Source organism: Tyto alba, unplaced genomic scaffold (assembly GCF_018691265.1).
Source record: "Tyto alba isolate M040663 unplaced genomic scaffold, T.alba_DEE_v4.0 Super-Scaffold_42, whole genome shotgun sequence".
Classification (NCBI taxonomy): Eukaryota; Metazoa; Chordata; class Aves; order Strigiformes; family Tytonidae; genus Tyto; species Tyto alba.
Window position 1 is genome coordinate 17,348,086 of NW_024881318.1, and position 17,445 is coordinate 17,365,530.

The 17,445-nt window shown below is 40.0% G+C and overlaps 2 protein-coding genes across 4 annotated transcripts in view; one reads left to right on the forward strand and one right to left on the reverse strand.

The window, feature by feature from the left end:
- NIPBL (NIPBL cohesin loading factor) overlaps positions 1–1,373 on the forward strand; it is a 168,439-nt gene extending 167,066 nt beyond the window's left edge. For 2 of the 3 annotated variants that reach the window (XM_032992323.2, XM_042804993.1), the window contains one exon: positions 45–1,373. In XM_032992323.2, coding sequence (XP_032848214.2) covers positions 45–410 — 366 coding nt within the window. In that variant the 3' untranslated portion in view covers positions 411–1,373. The remainder of the gene's footprint in view (positions 1–44) is intronic. The other variant, XM_042804992.1, reaches the window with a different exon arrangement.
- Positions 1,374–15,757: 14,384 nt separating this feature from the next.
- CPLANE1 (ciliogenesis and planar polarity effector 1) overlaps positions 15,758–17,445 on the reverse strand; it is a 64,038-nt gene continuing 62,350 nt past the window's right edge. The window contains 2 exon segments of the mRNA XM_042804498.1: positions 15,758–16,862; positions 17,254–17,423. Coding sequence (XP_042660432.1) covers positions 16,722–16,862; positions 17,254–17,423 — 311 coding nt within the window. The 3' untranslated portion in view covers positions 15,758–16,721.

Genomic DNA, 17,445 nt, shown 5'->3' on the forward strand with positions numbered 1-17,445 from the left:
TTCTTTTGTGTAACACTTGGTCTTTTTTCCCCCCAATGTTTTAGTCATTGAGAAGGTCAAAACGAAATTCAGACTCTACGGAGTTGGCAGCACAGATGAATGAAAGTGTTGATGTCATGGATGTCATCGCTATTTGCTGTCCAAAGTACAAAGACCGACCACAAATTGCAAGAGTAGTACAGAAAACCAGCAATGGCTTCAGTGTTCAGTGGATGGCAGGCTCCTACAGTGGCTCCTGGACTGAGGCTAAGCGCCGTGATGGCCGTAAACTGGTGCCTTGGGTAGACACTATTAAAGAGTCAGACATTATTTACAAAAAAATTGCTCTAACGAGTGCTAATAAGCTGACTAATAAAGTTGTGCAGACTTTACGATCGCTGTATGCTGCCAAGGATGGAACTTCCAGCTAATGAATTTGTACATGCAGCCAAATTTACAGGAATTGAAATAACAGAAAAACTTGAAATATCAACTTTCTGGCAAAAAAAAAAATCAGTTAAATGAAGAGTAAGAATGGAACCTGGGACACGGGAAAAAAGAAGGAAATGTTTGGTAAACATTTTTGTGGGAGCTTCCTTCGCTGTTGTGCAGCAGAAACTTCTCAGTTCATTTTTACTCCCACTGTATTATAGTTTAACAAAAAAAAAAAAATTGTTTATATCTTGAAAAAAACCTTTCTGTTTAAAAAAAATAAACAAGTGAATGTTGGAAATTAGTCTGTTAATGTTCTTAATAAAGTGTTCTTGGAGTTTAACCTAGCAGCGGATGGCTTTCTTTAGTTTAGCCCAGTTTCCAGGGAAGCATTGTTTTTCCAGGCTGTAAAATGGCAGAATCTCCTGGATATATAATTTATTCTGTTGAAGAAAAGGAGGGAAAAAAAAAAAAAAAGAAAGAAAAAAAAAAAAAAGCATGCAGTATCTATGACCTATCTGGAGGAGGAGTTTTTGTAAATGTAGATTTTGATGTATTAGGTCACCCTGAAATAATACAAGAAAAGGGATCCCCAGCAAATCTGGTGGAACAAATACTGCAATAAATTTTTTTACTTCTCTTTGTTACTTGTCTGTTTCCATTTGAATTTCTTATTGTAAAGATCTGTTTAAATCCATTTATATTATTTTGCAGTCTTTTATGTAAAATTTACTATATCAGTGGTTTTCGAAACAAGACATAAAATATTGTTTATACAGTTTGTATAGGCGAACTTCTGAATAATTGGTATCTTTTTATTTTTATCCCTTAAAGGGTGTAAACACAAGTTAACTCCAGGGTTTTATTGTATCCTGCAATATTTAGTATTAACTATATGATTTAGCACTGTGCCAAACACGTTTTCAAGAGTACATTTTGATATAAAAAGAAACTATAGTTTATTCCTTGTATGCTTCAATTTCTTTCTAATGCTGTCCAAATGGTAATTTATGATAGTTTAAATCTGGGGAAAGCTGAATGACTATTCTGCTTGGGCTAACTGGCCATGTGTGCATTTCTCTGGGTTAATATAGAGAGATTTGTGTCAAGAGGAGATAGCTACCAGTATCTGAAGGGTGAATGGGTATGAGTCTGGGTAGTTACGCTACATTCCTTCACAAATTAATTTTTAAAAAAATGTTTGTATATTAGACTATTTTTTTTACTAATTAAAAGATGTTTTCACATTTTTGTAAATTGAAAAAATGTGATTGAAAGCTTTCAGAAGCATTTGCTTCAACTGCATTGCCACAGCCTTTCATAAGCAGTTTGCCTTCCTAGAGAATAAGAAAAGCAGTGTATTTGCAAACAGAAAAAATCTAAACCAGCTAAACTTTTTAGGGGACTGTTAAACTCTGCTGTGTTTTCAAATGTATTTATCTAAAACAGGTGTTCCTCAATTAGTAAATCTTTTTCTAGTATGTTTCTTTTCTTTTATAAATTTAATTTATAGTAGGAGGCTGTTTTTATTAAAGTAGCTTGCTGAATTCTAATACATTATTCGATTTGTGAGGAATAGTAACAGTATTCCAAATATTCTCATGTACAAAAAAAACACATTAAACTGAAATTATTAATAACTCCTCAGAATCTAGTTAGTAATTGTTCCTATGGGAAATGCCTTTTTGCTGTTTCACCACTGGAATTTTTCTGAACCAGAAGTATTTTAGCACCTTTTTGTTTTCACTGTTAATGGTGTTTTCTTCATTGTACAAAAAGCCTCTCAGGCTAAAGTAGATATTGTTAAAGTAGGGAGAAGCAGAAAAAGCAGAAGTCATTCTGCAGCGCTGGAAGCTTTGTAGCAAACAATGAAATACCGTAATTCTCAGGGCCAAGAGCAGCTTTTATAGTGGGAAATTCATACTTTGAGAATAGAGGGGGTTGTATGGCATGTCACATGTTACTAATAGAGTTGAAAATGCTTCACAAGGAAACTCCCAAATGATTAAAAAAAAAAAAAAATCATATAGATGCAGACTAAAATGAAGTTGTCTGTTAGCCATTTCTGATGCTATTTATATTAAAGCATCTTCTTTTTAGTAAGTAATGCAATTATTTTCTTGTTCATGAACAAATTATTTCCTGGTCATGTGGTTTTCCCAATAGCAAAAAAAAAAAAATTTCATTTCAATTCGCTTTGTATTTATTGGAATAAAACTATCAGAAATTATAATTAATAGAAACCTAGAGTTGTTTTAGTTGAGAGGATTTGGACCATTACTATAAAGGGCATACATGCTCCTTGATGGATTCTGTTGCTATAATATACACTTACAAAATTATTATGGATTATTAAATAAATTGAGTAAGATTCTCACTAGTTAAGAGTTGAATTTTCCTCTTCTGTACCACTCGGAGTAATATCTAGTTTTGTTTTGCCTATCACAAACATTCAGATCACTTGCTGTGAAAGAAAGGTAGTCACATTCATTTTGGGGAAATAAATCCCTGTTAGTGGTGTATAACATGGGATGAGTTGCAACAGTATGAAGTAGAAAGCCTGAGCTTGCAGCTGTAATCAGTGCCGTGCTCGGCCTCTGAGTAGCAGTCACAGTTTTACCAACATGAACCGCATTATTGGCAATAGCACCTACCAAGATAAGGATTTTTCTACATTAAAAAAAAAAAAAAAAAATTTTGGTTGGTTGTTTTGTTTTGTTTTGTTTTCTTAAAGTGCTGCAGTGCAGTAATTGGTACAGTGACAGAATTTTGCTCATTTGTGTTAACTTTGTAGTATTTTTTCACTGTATGGCTATAGATTTTCACATACATAACTATTATGATTATTGATTTTTTTTTTATTCTTTTTCCCTCTGAATACAGATTCTGTACATGAAAACTTGTTGCAGTAGCTTGCATAAAAAAGCGATATTGTCAAGCTTTTAGAATTAACATTAGCCATATTGTACTTTTTAAGAAAACACAGATGCTTCCACAATCTAAATAAATAAGAATGAAATTATTATTTTTAATCTTCCACTTCAGTACTGTAAAATTGCAGAGTAATTCCTGAGTATTTTCATTATCTGCAGTTATAAAAGATCACAATAGTTTTTGACAAAACTTTAATTATAAATAAGTATTTTTTTAAATGATTCAGTAATGCCCTTTTGTATTTTTTTTAGGTTCTTTATTGCTTATATTAACAACTCTAACATGTATAAAGCTAGGCATGGGCAATATTCAGCATGTTAGTGAGGTGTGGCCATTAAAAAAGCTGTTTAAACTTTTAAAATTTGAGTAAAACTTTAGCCTTTGTTTTGCTGTCGTGGTGTCACTAGTGAGAATATTGTTACTGTGGAATAATTAGGTTGTGCTAAACACTAGCTCTAAGATGGAATACCTGGAATACCTTGTAGCACTGAAATAGTTCTTAAATGTGTTTATGACTCATGACAAAAAAGTTTGTAATCGAGTCTGACTCACCTGGTGCTAGTTAATCAGCAGGACATTCTGCCTCACGGCAGGTGTTAACAAATGCTCGGGGGTCTCAGCGGACCACCCACCCGGTCCTTCCCCTGACCCATCGCGCTGTAGCCCCCAGCCCCAGTCCGGCTCTAACGGAGCTGAACCCAGACAAACGCCCAACGCTTTGCCCGATGCTCCTGAAGCCTCACGCCCCAGAAACGGTGGGAGCCCGTGTCACAAGTATCCTCGTTTGCTTCCACCCACCAAAGAGCCACACCATAGTCATACAAGCATTTCCATACCCCGCCAGAGGATTTGTCATCACTAAAGTACTAAGTTGTAATGGGCGAGTTCTTAATGTAAACAGTGAGTTTTTAGCTTTCATGGTTCCTTGACTAAATATTAAAGTGTTATTGTTATATACAAATAAATTCATAGTATTTTCATATTTCACTTATTTAAAATAAATGTTTTAAAAGTTCAGTTTGGACCCTTCCGAAATGAAACTTGCAAGTTTTTATCCTAGAATGTGCCTACACTTCATTGATCCCTTTCTCTTTGTGCTCACAATGCTCAAGTTATGCTTAGGGCACCTGTGAGGCTTCCCAGGGAATCCATTTTTTAATTATTCTGAGAGAATCCTTGCCAGCCTGTGTTCGACCCATCAGGCATAACTACATTGTTTCTGGTTTCTACATGATTCAGATGCAGTTTTCCACCTAATTTGGGGGTTCCCTATATTAGGGAGGAACAGCTTTCGCAGGCATGCCTGCAACTGCACACGCTGCCGGCAGCTACCCGGGTTGTTAAGCGTCCCTTCCAAACATCCTCCTCAAAAAGCTCCTTAGCCCGCGGGTTGGTCTGGGGGGAACCGAGGGGTGGGAGGGCAGAGTTTGTCCTGCGTGGAGCAGCAGCAGGCGGCAGGCGCGGAGCGGGGATGGTTCAGGTGTGCGGCGTGCCTGTTAACCGTCCCCCAGCCTGCCGAGGCAGTCTGACACGCTGGAGCTGCCGAAGTTCGTCACCAAATAACTGGCTGTCCCAGTTACAGTTTGTGACACAGCGTGGCTGGTATTTCTCATTATTCCCGTGACTATTTGAAGACATCTGTTTTGACTGTGGAAGGGCTTTTCTCTGTCCCTCTACTTGGTGCAGCTGTGTTGAAAGGCTCGTGTTTCTGTTTGGAAAACAAGGATCCTGGTTCGAAAAAGCCAGAATGGAGATTTAGCTGATTTCCACCCTCACCTCTCCAGGGGATTGCTGTTATACAGGATACTACTTCTGTGTTTGTAATGTACCCTCTGCTTTTTTGGCAGCTGTACTTACAAGCACTAAAGCATGTTGCTTGGGGCACTGCTTCAACCACTAGCTTTGGCTGTAAACCTCACCCCACCCCCAACATCATTTTTTGTCAATCAGCTCATTTGCAATGCACTTTCTCCTTTCACTTCTCCCAAAATATCTTCTGAATTTGTTTTACCCGTACCTTATTTTGTAGTTCTCTTCCCAACCACAAAAGGCTACAAAATTTGTTGGAAACAGCCCGTCTGTCACTATAGTTAATTTATTTTTGATAAACCATACAGGGGATCAGCTGCTTCTCATTTTGACCTCACAAGCACAGACAGAAAACTTACACTTTGAGCAACAGCTTGCTTTCAGTCTTATTTTACATGCTTAGTTCTCTTTTTAGGGTTTGTGCTTGTACCAAGATAATAAAGAACCTGAACTGCACTTAAATTCTCCTAAGCCAGAAATACATGTGTGGAGGAGAAATTCAATGGGTTTGTGCTTCCTGCTTAGACTAAATGTGCTCTGTCAGCACAGGCAAACAACGTGTAATGATTCCTTGAGAAAATCCATTCATTTCAGACTCATGAGAGCTTTTTCGATTCCAAACAGTCCTGTGTGGATATGGATTTTCAAACTCAAGATCAGCCTTGAACATCTGTCTGATGCATCCCTGCAGTTCTGAATGGTACTGCTTCATCTCCTCATACAAATCTGCAGGTCAGGTTCATGTAATACCAAGTTCTCTGTGATTTGGATCACTTCTCATCAATTCTTTTTATTTGCTGTCCAAAAATACTGGTTGGAAAAAAAAAAAAAATAAATGTTGCACATAGTTGTGTTTTCTAAAAAAATCCAGCAGCTGTTACACATTGTATAAAATTCTTAGTTCCGATCAGCTCAGTAGCAGGTCAAAATACTCAGAACTTTAACAAAAAATTATTTTATAACTCAGTTGTATTGATTAAACTTATGTGCAGTTATCTGACACTTCTGGTAAGGCAGAGATTTATTTCTTAAATAATTTATTCCTCCAGTGGGTCTTCCTGCTATTTGCTCAAAGTGTCAGTGGTACTTTAAAACCAAAACACCACAAGGAAGGGGAAGGATTACGTTCTGAACTAGAAATCAAATTTCTTTTGAAGGTATTGCTCTACTTGAGAGAGGGAAAGGATTCCTTTCCTTCCCTTCATATTGAAATCAGTGTGCAATAATTGGGGCAGAAGTCATCACTTAGTCTGTGTTCAGCCTTCAAGTCACCCAGTCTAAATTTTCCAGACCAATTACGCACAGTCTTCTGCACACTTACTTTTTCTCTTTGGGCAACTCTAATTAGTAGTGGATTCTCTGTTACTAGTGGAGTTTTTTCTTACCTTCAATTTTAAATGGTGCCTGAGAAATCCACTCAAGCAGGCCACTTCCTTAAATGAGACATTAAACATTTTAAGAGGGTGCACATACTTGGTCATCGCAAGGTGTGTATCTCTCAGCAGGCTCTTTTCAACTTTCAGTACTTCCTGAAATTACCTTCCTTCTATTTGTTGTGTCTTTATACCTCAGAAAACCCCACTCTTTTAGCTTATCTGAAAATGTTCCCGCTGAGTATCAGAGTGGTCTGTTGTTGCCTTACCTCCTCTGCCTTATGTAAAGTTGTGCAATATGATTTCAAAAACAAGTTTCAGGGTTGTATTTATTGTGTGGGTAGTACATATGAATTAATATTTGTTTCTTTTTCTTTCAAAATTTTACAAATTGAAGTGCAGACTTAGTTTGTGTACATGTTCTAATGCCATGCACAATTTCTTGAAGCCTGTGTAGGATCTTTAAAGCAGCTTGTTCCATAGCTGAACACACTCTCCCATCCTTAGAAGGTATGAGCATGACCTTGAGGAGCTAAGAAGCTCAAAATGCAACTACCTTTCTTTGTTTGTTCCCCATGAAATATACCTACTTCTCTTTCTTTACTGAGGTAGCAATTCTGGAAATAGAACAGTTGCCAGCACTGTGTATCTTGAGCTGTCTTTTCGTATAATTTGACATCTCTTTAGTAGTCCCTTAGTTTAGATATCTCAGCCAGAGCTCTGACAGAGACAGACTTCTGTTGAAGATGCATATCTAAAGGCAGCCAATAGTAAGTACCTTTTTCTTTTTTATTCTCCAAGTCCCTTAATAATCAAGATTTCATATTAAAGAATAAAGATTGTCAAAGTTTTACCTTCTTACTTTTGTAGATTTGTCTTTTTCCTCTTCCTATTTTAATTCTTTTGTTTTCTTAGGTTTTTTTGGTTGTTGGCAGGTGGTATTTTCAGTATCTCTTTTTGGGTTTTGGTTTGTGTTTGTTTTGTCTTGTTGTTTCTTGTTTTTTGTTTTGTTGTTGTTGTTGTTGTTGTTTTCCTTTTAGTTTTGTTTTGTATTTCTTTTTAATCTTCCTGGAAGAAAGGGTTTTTTTTCTGGAAGAAGTTAATTTTGGGTTTTTTTTTAAAGCTTTCTGAGTGAAGCTGCCAAAGAAACCAAGGATCACAACATATATTAATACCTAAAATGCATGACAATTAGGTACAAAACAGAAAAAAACGGTTTCAGACAGTCATTCTTATACGAAGGGTATCTAAATTCAAATTTATAAGTATATATGATTTAACCCAATAAAAATCTTATGTTTGAGGCTGTGAATATTTCTCCCTCCCTCCCTCCCTCTGGATCTGCCTCCAGCAGACCCTTGGAAAACAGATAGATGCCATCTTCAGAGAGTACAGTAAAACTGAAGTTGGAGTTACCCCTTCAGTCCAAGGCTCAGCCAACTGCAATCTGCCACGCAACGCTCTCTGCTCTTCTCTTCACAGATGGACAACGTCTCTGCTAATTTTCCTGGCAGGACCAGTGGAACACTTGCTCTTGCTGAGAATTGGACTGTTGCTGGTGGTGGCTTTGCCAGAAGTAAGTGTTCCTATTCTGCTTTCATCTAGTCAGAGCCAGTACTTTTCCTCTGCCAAGCCTTTCACAAATCCTCCAAAAATTACTTGCTAGTTTTCCTGCTATAATTCAGAAGAGGAAGAGGTGTTCCCATTCATCTCAGCATGCCACTATGTTCCTACTAATTCTGGACCTCCCTTTGCTCATAGGATAGCAGAGGGAATTCCAATTACATCAGCATTGCTCAAAAAAAAAAAAAAAAACAAAGCAAAAACCAAACCAAACCAAAACAAAAACTTTAGCTGTTTCACAAGAGAATATATCTATGGCTAGGGATTTTTCAATACAGATTGTAGATACTAGACACCAGAATATTTTTTTTAAGACATTTTTTTTTGACCTGCCTGTTGTGAAATCATCACCTACACTTTCAACTGTTACATTCTTGGTGGAGAATGATCAACCGAACACCAAAATACTCCAACTTATATAGTACCCAACCTGTTTGTATTTGTTAAATCTGCTCTTCTTGGACTGAAAAGGATGCCTTGGACTTTCATCACTCTCTGTCCATGTTGACTTAACATCTGTTCTCATGATAGACAGGACCAGTGCAGGCACCTACACTGAGTTAAGGATTTTAAGGCAATTCTGAACTTTTCTGTTAGAAGAGCATTACTGAGGTGACTGCATCTTGCTTTTCTAAGTAAAAATAACCCTTCTCCATCACACTATTATTTGCTGCTGATGCACTCCTTGAGACATTGCACTGAATGTCTGGAAGTTGAGAAGGTCAGTATTGTTAGAATAGATACCAGTTTCCTTACACCAGGAGCCAAAATCAGCCAGTACATAAAGTGTTTTAAAACAAGGAACCTTTTCTGTCAACAGCCTGGACAACAGAAGGGAACTTTCCACACTTCTCAAGAGTCTGAATTTACAGAAACCTCCTCTAGTCTAGTTAAAGAACAACAGGGATGGCAGTTTACATCCCTCTCTGTCCACTAATCACTGGGAATGTTTCTTCTTCTCTCAGAGTTCCTCAGTGACCTGTGGAAATTCACGGCAGGGGAAGATTGTGTGAGCCACATTTTGCAGAAAAGAGATTCTGTTCAGAGCAGCACATCATTGGATTATTTTGCATTCAGTAAAATAAAAATGACATATCACTATTATAAAAGCAAAACAACAACACCAAGGTTATGCTCTTAAGATATTTTGTAAGAGGTATGTGCCTCACAGCACAAGAGATAAACTCATACATCTTTTTTCATCAAAACCCAGTCATGAAAGGGCCTTTTGCTGCAGAAAGTAAAATACTGGGCAGTTTTCCTTCTCAACTGGGAGGGGGACTCAACTCCTTTGCTGACAGTTTACCATAAAAAGCACAACTTTGAGAGGCTGAAAAATTATCAGCCTTTCATCTACAGCCTTTTTCAGGTGTGGGCTTTGAACCAATACGTTCTTATCTGGAGAACTTGTGTGTGAGAGAGATTGCTATTTCAGGGGCATTAAAAATTTTGGTTTTATCTTCAGACTAATTTGTGGTGAGGGGACTTATGCCTTGCATTTTCTTAGAGAAACAAGCAACCAGTCTGAGAATCTATTGACTTTTTTCCAATAGGAAGATCACTTTGAAGAAAATAAAAAATAACAGCAACAACAATCTGAAGCCTGAGTTGTATGAAATCACCTCATCTCAGAGTCTACCTGGTGAGTAGAAGTCTGGCCATAGACCTCGTGGCATGCTACAGCACTGTGTGTAGCAAAGTCTTCATTCAAGGGTGGTTCTGTTTGAAACTGCTTTCAGTTTACCTGAAGGACTTTCCATTTGCAGCCCTTAATTCTAGCAAAGTAGTCCTGAAATTGTTGTGATTATCAGCTGTTTGCATAAGCAAAACTTTTTTACTTTAGGTTGGAGCTAATGAAAGACAGGTTGTGTATTTTCTTGATGCAACAGAACCCTTCACTACTCGGCAGGAACAGCCCTGCTTTCCTCCAACTTAAAAAAAAAAAAAAAAAAAAAGCAATCACTCCTATTTGGTGCAACACACAATGACATGGCCATGCAATTTCTAAAGTACTGCTTTCACAGCAAATTTTAACTTGAGACTCACCTGGGTGATATTGGGGATTTCTCTTGGATGGAGAAGGATGTGATGGTTCTGAAGAGAACACCATGCTATCTTTACGCTTGTGAAAGGTAGATGTCTGCATAACGGATAATTAGAGTTTCTTTCTTCTACCCACTTTGGTTCTGCAGTGCTTAGAAATTACATGAGAGAGACTATGTGTCAGGCTGTGCCTCTTCCACTCTTAACTGGATTCACTGATGATGTTTATATAAAGCTTGTTATATATGGGCTATTAAATGTAGTATTTCTGTCCAAATACAGGCCTAGTTATTGCTGATCATGGTAATGACATTTAATGTTTAACATATGGAAAGTGAGAAATGTTTACTTTCTGCTTCCCGGAAGCACTAGCAAATGAGGAAATCACTGTTAGAAGGAAAATTATATTTTGAATCTCTGATCTTCCTATGTTGAAAGAGCATTTCTATATTTGATGTGCAACAGAGACAAACCTGTAAACAAAAGCATGAAACAGGTAGCTTCTAAATTTTGTAATAAGCACATGTAGTGTTGTTGGTAAGTTTTTAGAAAAAGTCTGGAGGGAGGTGCAGAAGAAAATTACCATTATTTTAACAAATGCAATATATGGTTTATTGGAATTGCTTGTTACTTGCTCTTTTTTTCCTCTGGTATGTTATATTTTACTGGGTTTTGATGTCCTACTTTTGCTGTCTCATTTCCTGCCCTCAGAACTTAGTATTACTGGTATCATGGGTCAAGAGAATCACTGGGCCCAAAGAACTGTCAGATGCTTGGAAAACTACCATGTGGAAGTCACATTTGTGTGAGAATCTGATAAAGAAAGAACACTGCTGTTTTATTGGCTGTCAGATGAAGGGAGAGGTATTTTGTGAGTCAGGATATGCAATGATAGAATTCATTGGAGGACAGTAGCAGAGAGGATGATTATGGAGGAAAAAATAGGTTAGAGGAGTATCAGACTGCAGGTGAAGGGGAGAACACACCTGCTAGTCAAACCAAATGGCAAGAAGGAAATGCACAGGCAGTGGAAGCAGGGACACGTATCCTGGGAAGAGCAGAGGGATGTTGCCCAGTTGTGTAGGGGTAGAGTCAGGAAGGCCAAGGCGCAGTGGGAGCTGAACTTGGCAAGGGATGTAAAGAATAATAAGGGTTTCTGTAAGCGTGTCAGCCAAAAAAAGGAAGGGCAAAGAAATGGTACCTCTTAATGAACAGGACTGGCAACTGGTAACAGTGAACGAGGGGAAGGCTTAGATACTCAGCAACTTTTCTCCCTCAGTCTTCACTGGCAATCTCTCTTCCCACAGCTCTTGAGTGGATGGACCTCGGGCAGGTACAGGAGAAGCAAAGTCCCTCACACTGCTGTAGAAAATCGGATTCAGGATCACCCAAGGAATCTGAACATACTTAAGCCTGGGCTCTGATGAGGGATCCCATGGTCCTGAGGGAATTGGCTGATGTAGCTGTCAAGCCACTCTCCATCATATCTGAAAAGTCATGGCAGTCAATTAGATACTGGAGAAAGGGAAACATTACACCCATTTTCAGAAAGGGTAGAAAGGAGAACCCTGGGAGCTACTGACCTGTCAGCCTGCCCTCTGTGCCTGGGAAGGGTTGTGGAACAGATCCTCCTAGAAGCTATGCTAAGGCTAATGGGGACTGGGAGGTGATTTAAGACAGCCAGCATGATTTCACCAAGGGAAGTCCTGCCGGACCAACCTCATGGCCTTCTCTGATGGGGTGACTACATCAGTGGATAAGGGAAGAGCTACAGATGTCATCTAGCTGGACTTCTGTAAGTCCTTGACACAGTTCCCTACAACATCCTTCTCCCTGAACTGGAGAGGGATGGATTTGATGGATGGACTGTTCAGTGGATGAGGAACTGGCTGGATGCTTGCATCCAGAGTAGTGGTCAACAGCTCCATGCCCAGATGGAGATCAGTGATGAGTGGCATCCCTCAGGGGTCTGCATTGGGACCAGCACTGTTCAATATCTTCATCACTGTCATAGACAGTGCGATCAAATGCACCCTCAGCAGGTTTGGGGACAACACCAAGCTGAGTGCAAAGTCCTGCACATGGGTCAGGGAAACCCCCACTATCAATACCGGCTGAAGGATGAAGGGATTGAGGGCAGCTCTGTGGAGAAGGACTTGGGGGTACTGGTGGATAAAAGGTGCACTCACAGCCCAGAAATCCAACCATGTCCTGGGCTGCATCAAGAGCAGTGTGGGCAGCAGGTCGAGGGAGGGGATTCTGCCCCTCTGCTCTGCTCTGGTGAGACCCCCCTGCAGTGCTGTGTCCAGCTCTGGGGGCCCCCAACATCAGAAGGACACAGACCTGCTCGAGTGGGTCCAGGGAAGGCCACGAAGATGATCAGAGAGATGCAACACCTCTCCTGTGAGGACAGACTGAGAGTTGGGGTTGTTCATCTTGGAGAAGGCTTCAGGGAGACCTTATTGTGATCTTTCAACACTTAAAGGGAGTTTAGAAGAAAGACAGGGACAGACTTTTTAGTAGGACCTTCAGTGACAAGGCAAGGGGTAATGGTTTTAAACTAAAGGAGAGTAGATTTAGAGTAGATATAAGGAAGAAAGTTTTTATGATGAGGGTGGTAAAACACTGGAACAGGTTGCCCAGAGAGGTGATAGATGCCCCATCCCTGGAAACACTCAAGTTCAGGTTGAACAGGACTCTGAGCAACCTGATCTAGGTGAAGATGTCCTTGATCATTGCAGGGGGGTTGAGCAAGATGACCTTTAAAGGTCCCTTCCAACCCAAACCATTCTATTATTCTATTCTATGATTTAAAGATGTAAGAGGCTATGACCAAAAATAAATAGGATGGCAAATATGAGGCAGACTTCAGAACAAAATTAGCAGAAAGGACATGAGCTGGGTAAAGAAAGAAAATGGTATTTACCAACTTTCTCATTTTCCAAAGTTTCAGATTTTGTAGCTTGGTGCTTCTGGAGAATCTCAAGCCTTCAAAATTGATTGTATGTTGGGTTTGTGTGTGTGTATAGGGGTTTTGGTAGCAGGGGAGGGGGCTATGGGGGCGGCCCCCTGTGAGAAGCTTCTTGAAGCTCCCCCAGCTCCAAGTCAGACCCACCTCTGGCCAGGGCTGAGCCAATTAGTGATGGGGCTGCACCTCTGTGATAGCGTATTTAAGAAGGGGAACCAGGGAGGAAGAGGACTTGTGAGGGAGATACTTCTGCAAACACTGAGGTCAGTGGAAGAAAGGAGGGGGAGGAAGGTGGGAGAGGTGTGCTGGAGCAGAGACCCCCCTGCAGCCCATGGTGATGGGGCAGGCTGTGCCCCCGCAGCCCATGGAGGACCCCATGCTGGAGCAGCAGCTGCACCTGAAGGCCGGGACTCTGAGGGAAGAAGAACCCTGCCCTGTTTTAGTTCAGCACTGGGAGGGCTGCAACACGTAGGGAGGACACCCATGGCTGAGGAGCTTGGGAAGGGCTGCAAGCCATGGGAAAGATGTCAGAGAAAGTTCATTGAGGACTGTCTCCTGTGAGAGGGACACCACGCTGGAGCAGGGGAAGAACGTGAGGAGTCCTCTCCAAGGAGGAAGGAGCGGCAGAAATAATGGGTGATGAACTGACCGCAACCCCCGTCCCCTGCCCCCCGTGGGGAAGGAGGTAGAGAAATCAGGAGCAAAGCTGAGCCTGGGAAGAAGGGAGGGGAGGGTGGGGAAAGGTATTTTTAACATGTGGGTGTATTTCTCACTGTCCTACTCTGGAAAATCAGTTTTGGTGGTGTTCAAATTAAATTGACTTTCTTCCTCCATTGAGTCTGTCTTTTGCCTGTGACCGTAACGGGTGAGTCATCCCTCCCTGTCCCTATCTCGATCCTCAAGCTTTCTATTTTCCCCACCCCATCCCTCAGGGGTTAGAACTGAACAGCTTTGTGGTGCTCAGTTGTCCTCTGGGCTTAAACCGTGACAAATGTGAGCATTAAGTTTTATTTCAACTCTGCAAGCCTGACTCTGTGCCTTAATAAGGCCACTAAATTATAAAACAGGTGTGATTTGTATATACATGTACAGTTGCATTTCAGCTGGAAATCTTTACTGACGCATTAGAGAAAAAAAAAATATTTTAAAATTTGTTTCTAAAAGGATGTAATGGTTTTAGGAGTTAATGGGTTTTGACTTGCCTAATCATCATAGCTTCTATGACAGCATACACTCCTGGAGGTATTTTCAACGTGTATTTAAAAATCTAATTTTGAGGTTGGCAGAGATAAAAGCACTATCTGCTCCTCTCAGAAACAGACATACTAAAAGGTTTAATCTCTGGCACTAAAAAGAAAAGCAACGTAGGAGAAAGGGCAGGAAAACTTGAGTCTGTGGAAGCACCAGGGTTAAGAGATAGCTCTCGATGATCCTATTCCCACGTCTGAGTGCTTTTTCATACTGCTGTCACTCTGCAGGTGCAGCTCTGCCCACGCACCTGCTTCCACCACATCTCAGGCAAAGCCTAAGTTTAGCACTGACCTCATGGGTGGGAGGTCTTTGAACTGCCTCTCTGCCCTTGATTTAGAGATCTCTGATCCTATGGATCAGGAGGCAGTTAAAGAATTTCTTTCACCACTGTTAAAATGAAATTAACTGCTCATTTGCATTTTTAATTCCTTTAGCACCAGGAGATTCATTGCTTGAAGAAAGTGGATGAGCTATCTTACTCCCACAAACCCTCTGTAAGGAATGATCCTTACTTTCATTTGTATCTGAGAGTGCTGCACCACCCCAAACAGTGTTAAAGAGTAAGATACATGAGGAAAGACTGTAAAAGTCCTTCAGACATTTTCAACCACCTTTTTATAAATGGCAGTCTTAAGCCTTGTTTCTGCATTTCCTCTCCCCAGGCTTACCTGAACAAGTTCACCTTCAGACATCTATGGTCAAGGTCTAAATTCTTTACAAACAAGTAAAGCCCCTTTAGTGCAGCAAACTACCATGTTTATCTCCAACCTTGTCTGGCAAGTGTTCTTTAAAATGATTATGCTTGTACACTGCAGTGTATCCATTAACATTCACCGACTGTGATGCTGTAGCTATCATTCAAAACAAGGGCTGAGTCTGGTGCAGTTTTCACAAGCCCTTCAGGACAAGGTTTATGAGTCACTGTCTTGTCCTCGACTGCGCTCTCTTCCTTCTCAGAGCCAGCTGTGATCATAGAGACTTCTAAACATGGTTAAAACAGGATTTTTCAGATTGGTTTTCCACCAGGAACAGAAGGTACTCACTGCTGATTTCTTTGCCACTACTCTGCAGAAAGACAGTCTGAGATTGAGTAAAGTCACAGTTTCATGCTTTGGACTGGCTCTTTGAAGGTACATTCCCCTTTCGTTTGGAGATAACCACTCCCAGTACTGAGTTTTGCACTCTGGCCACTCCTGTGGGACAAGCTGATGCACATTCTGAGGACTGCTAAAAAATACACAGCCAGTTTTGATCACAGCCTACAGAAACTGCTGATTCTATCCTGCTACGTGTGTAATCCTGTAACAAGCTTTCTTTAAACCACTGTGCTTGATGTTTGCCAAGATGTAGCTTCACTCAGAAACATGCAATTTATTTTTTTTTTGCACTGTTACAGTATCAGGTGACAGTAATTAACCACTGGAACTTAACACACTTTTGACTTCAATGAAAAATTCAGATTTCTTCACTACAAAAATAAAAACTGGTGCTGTTGGGGAAGAGTCACCACAGCTGAATCTGTTCAGGCTACCACAACTAGTTGATGGCCACTGAACATACAGGAAATTTTTCTATAAACCCCTGGGAGCTGCTAGAAGGGCTGTAACACAGCAGCATTATAAAGATGAACAGTGGTATTTTTCTTTACCTCAGTAAGCACTTGTCCTTAGTGTCTTATACTGGTGTCTGACCTTCCCAACAAAAGTCTGTATTTCATTTATTGCTGCCTATTTGTATCTCTTTCCATCAATCATTCAAAATCTTCTAAGATTTCTCTAAACTATTGTACAACCAAGCTGAGTTTAAAACACTAGGGTAGTGCATGTGCACATGTACAGTCATGGTGGTACACAACAAAAACAGTGCTCTATGTGTAAATCACCTTACAGCAGAAACTAATAAACTGCCTTTTATTAAACCAGTTTATTACAATTGCTGTTACAAAAATAGCTTCATCCATAATAATGTTAAATACAAAACAGTTTTGCAGTGCTCTAAAATAGAATAAAACTTTTATGTATTTGAGAAGGGCAAAGTAGCCAACCCAGAAGTTCTTATTTAAGATTGTTGGTCTGCATTTACCAACTACACTTAGTTCTGGTTGATTTGAAGACATATGGAAAGCAGACTACATGTTAAGGAACTGAATTTCCTCTAGGCAAGACTGAAAGCAGTGAGAGTTTCTGTGCTGCTTAAGAAAAAAACAATTCAAGCCTCAGTTCATTTTAACTAGAACAATAAATATTTTAAAAAATGAAAACCAAACACCAGCAACTGTTTGGAAGTGCACAGCAGCTGAGAAATATTGTTCATGTGTCTTCCACATCTGCTACCATAGCCTCAATTGCATTCCAGTCCAGTTTGCTGAGGATACTTCCTGTGCTTTCAGAAACACCATCGGTGTCGACAATGCTGACAGGAGAGAAACTCCCAGAATGCAGTGCAGAAGCCTGATGGATGAAAAAAAGGTGAGCTGAATCACTGCATTTCATTCATGGACAAGACCTCTGTGCAGCCAGTAGAAACGATCCCACTCTTTTCAAATATGTACTAATCAAGTTATGTATCTGACTATTCTGGAACAAAAGCAGTTTATTTTCCTGCTTATGCACTCCCCTTAGCATCTGTCGCCTGGACAGACAACGTGCCTATACAGTTGTTATAAATAACATTCATTTTCAAGGCCCACAAGAATGACTTTGTTTGTAGCTGTGTTGAATCACCCTCTGCATCTATCCCACCCATGTACTTTGAATAGAGAATCATGTTTTAAATAAAGCAGAAGTAAAGAGTGTTAAATGGCAACTATCAAATCATTCCTAGAATAAGTAGACATCCTACCTGAAACAAAGAGTCATGAGTATCTTGAAGTATTCTTTGGATATTATCAGGCACAGTCCAAGGACTTACTATGTCTCTATCAGTCTCTTGATCAACACCTTCTGTCTGAACTGCAGCAGCAACACGTGGAGGCTTTTGTTTTGATGTTCTGCTGCCTCTGTACTCAGAAGCTGAGGAGGAAACAAGCCAATC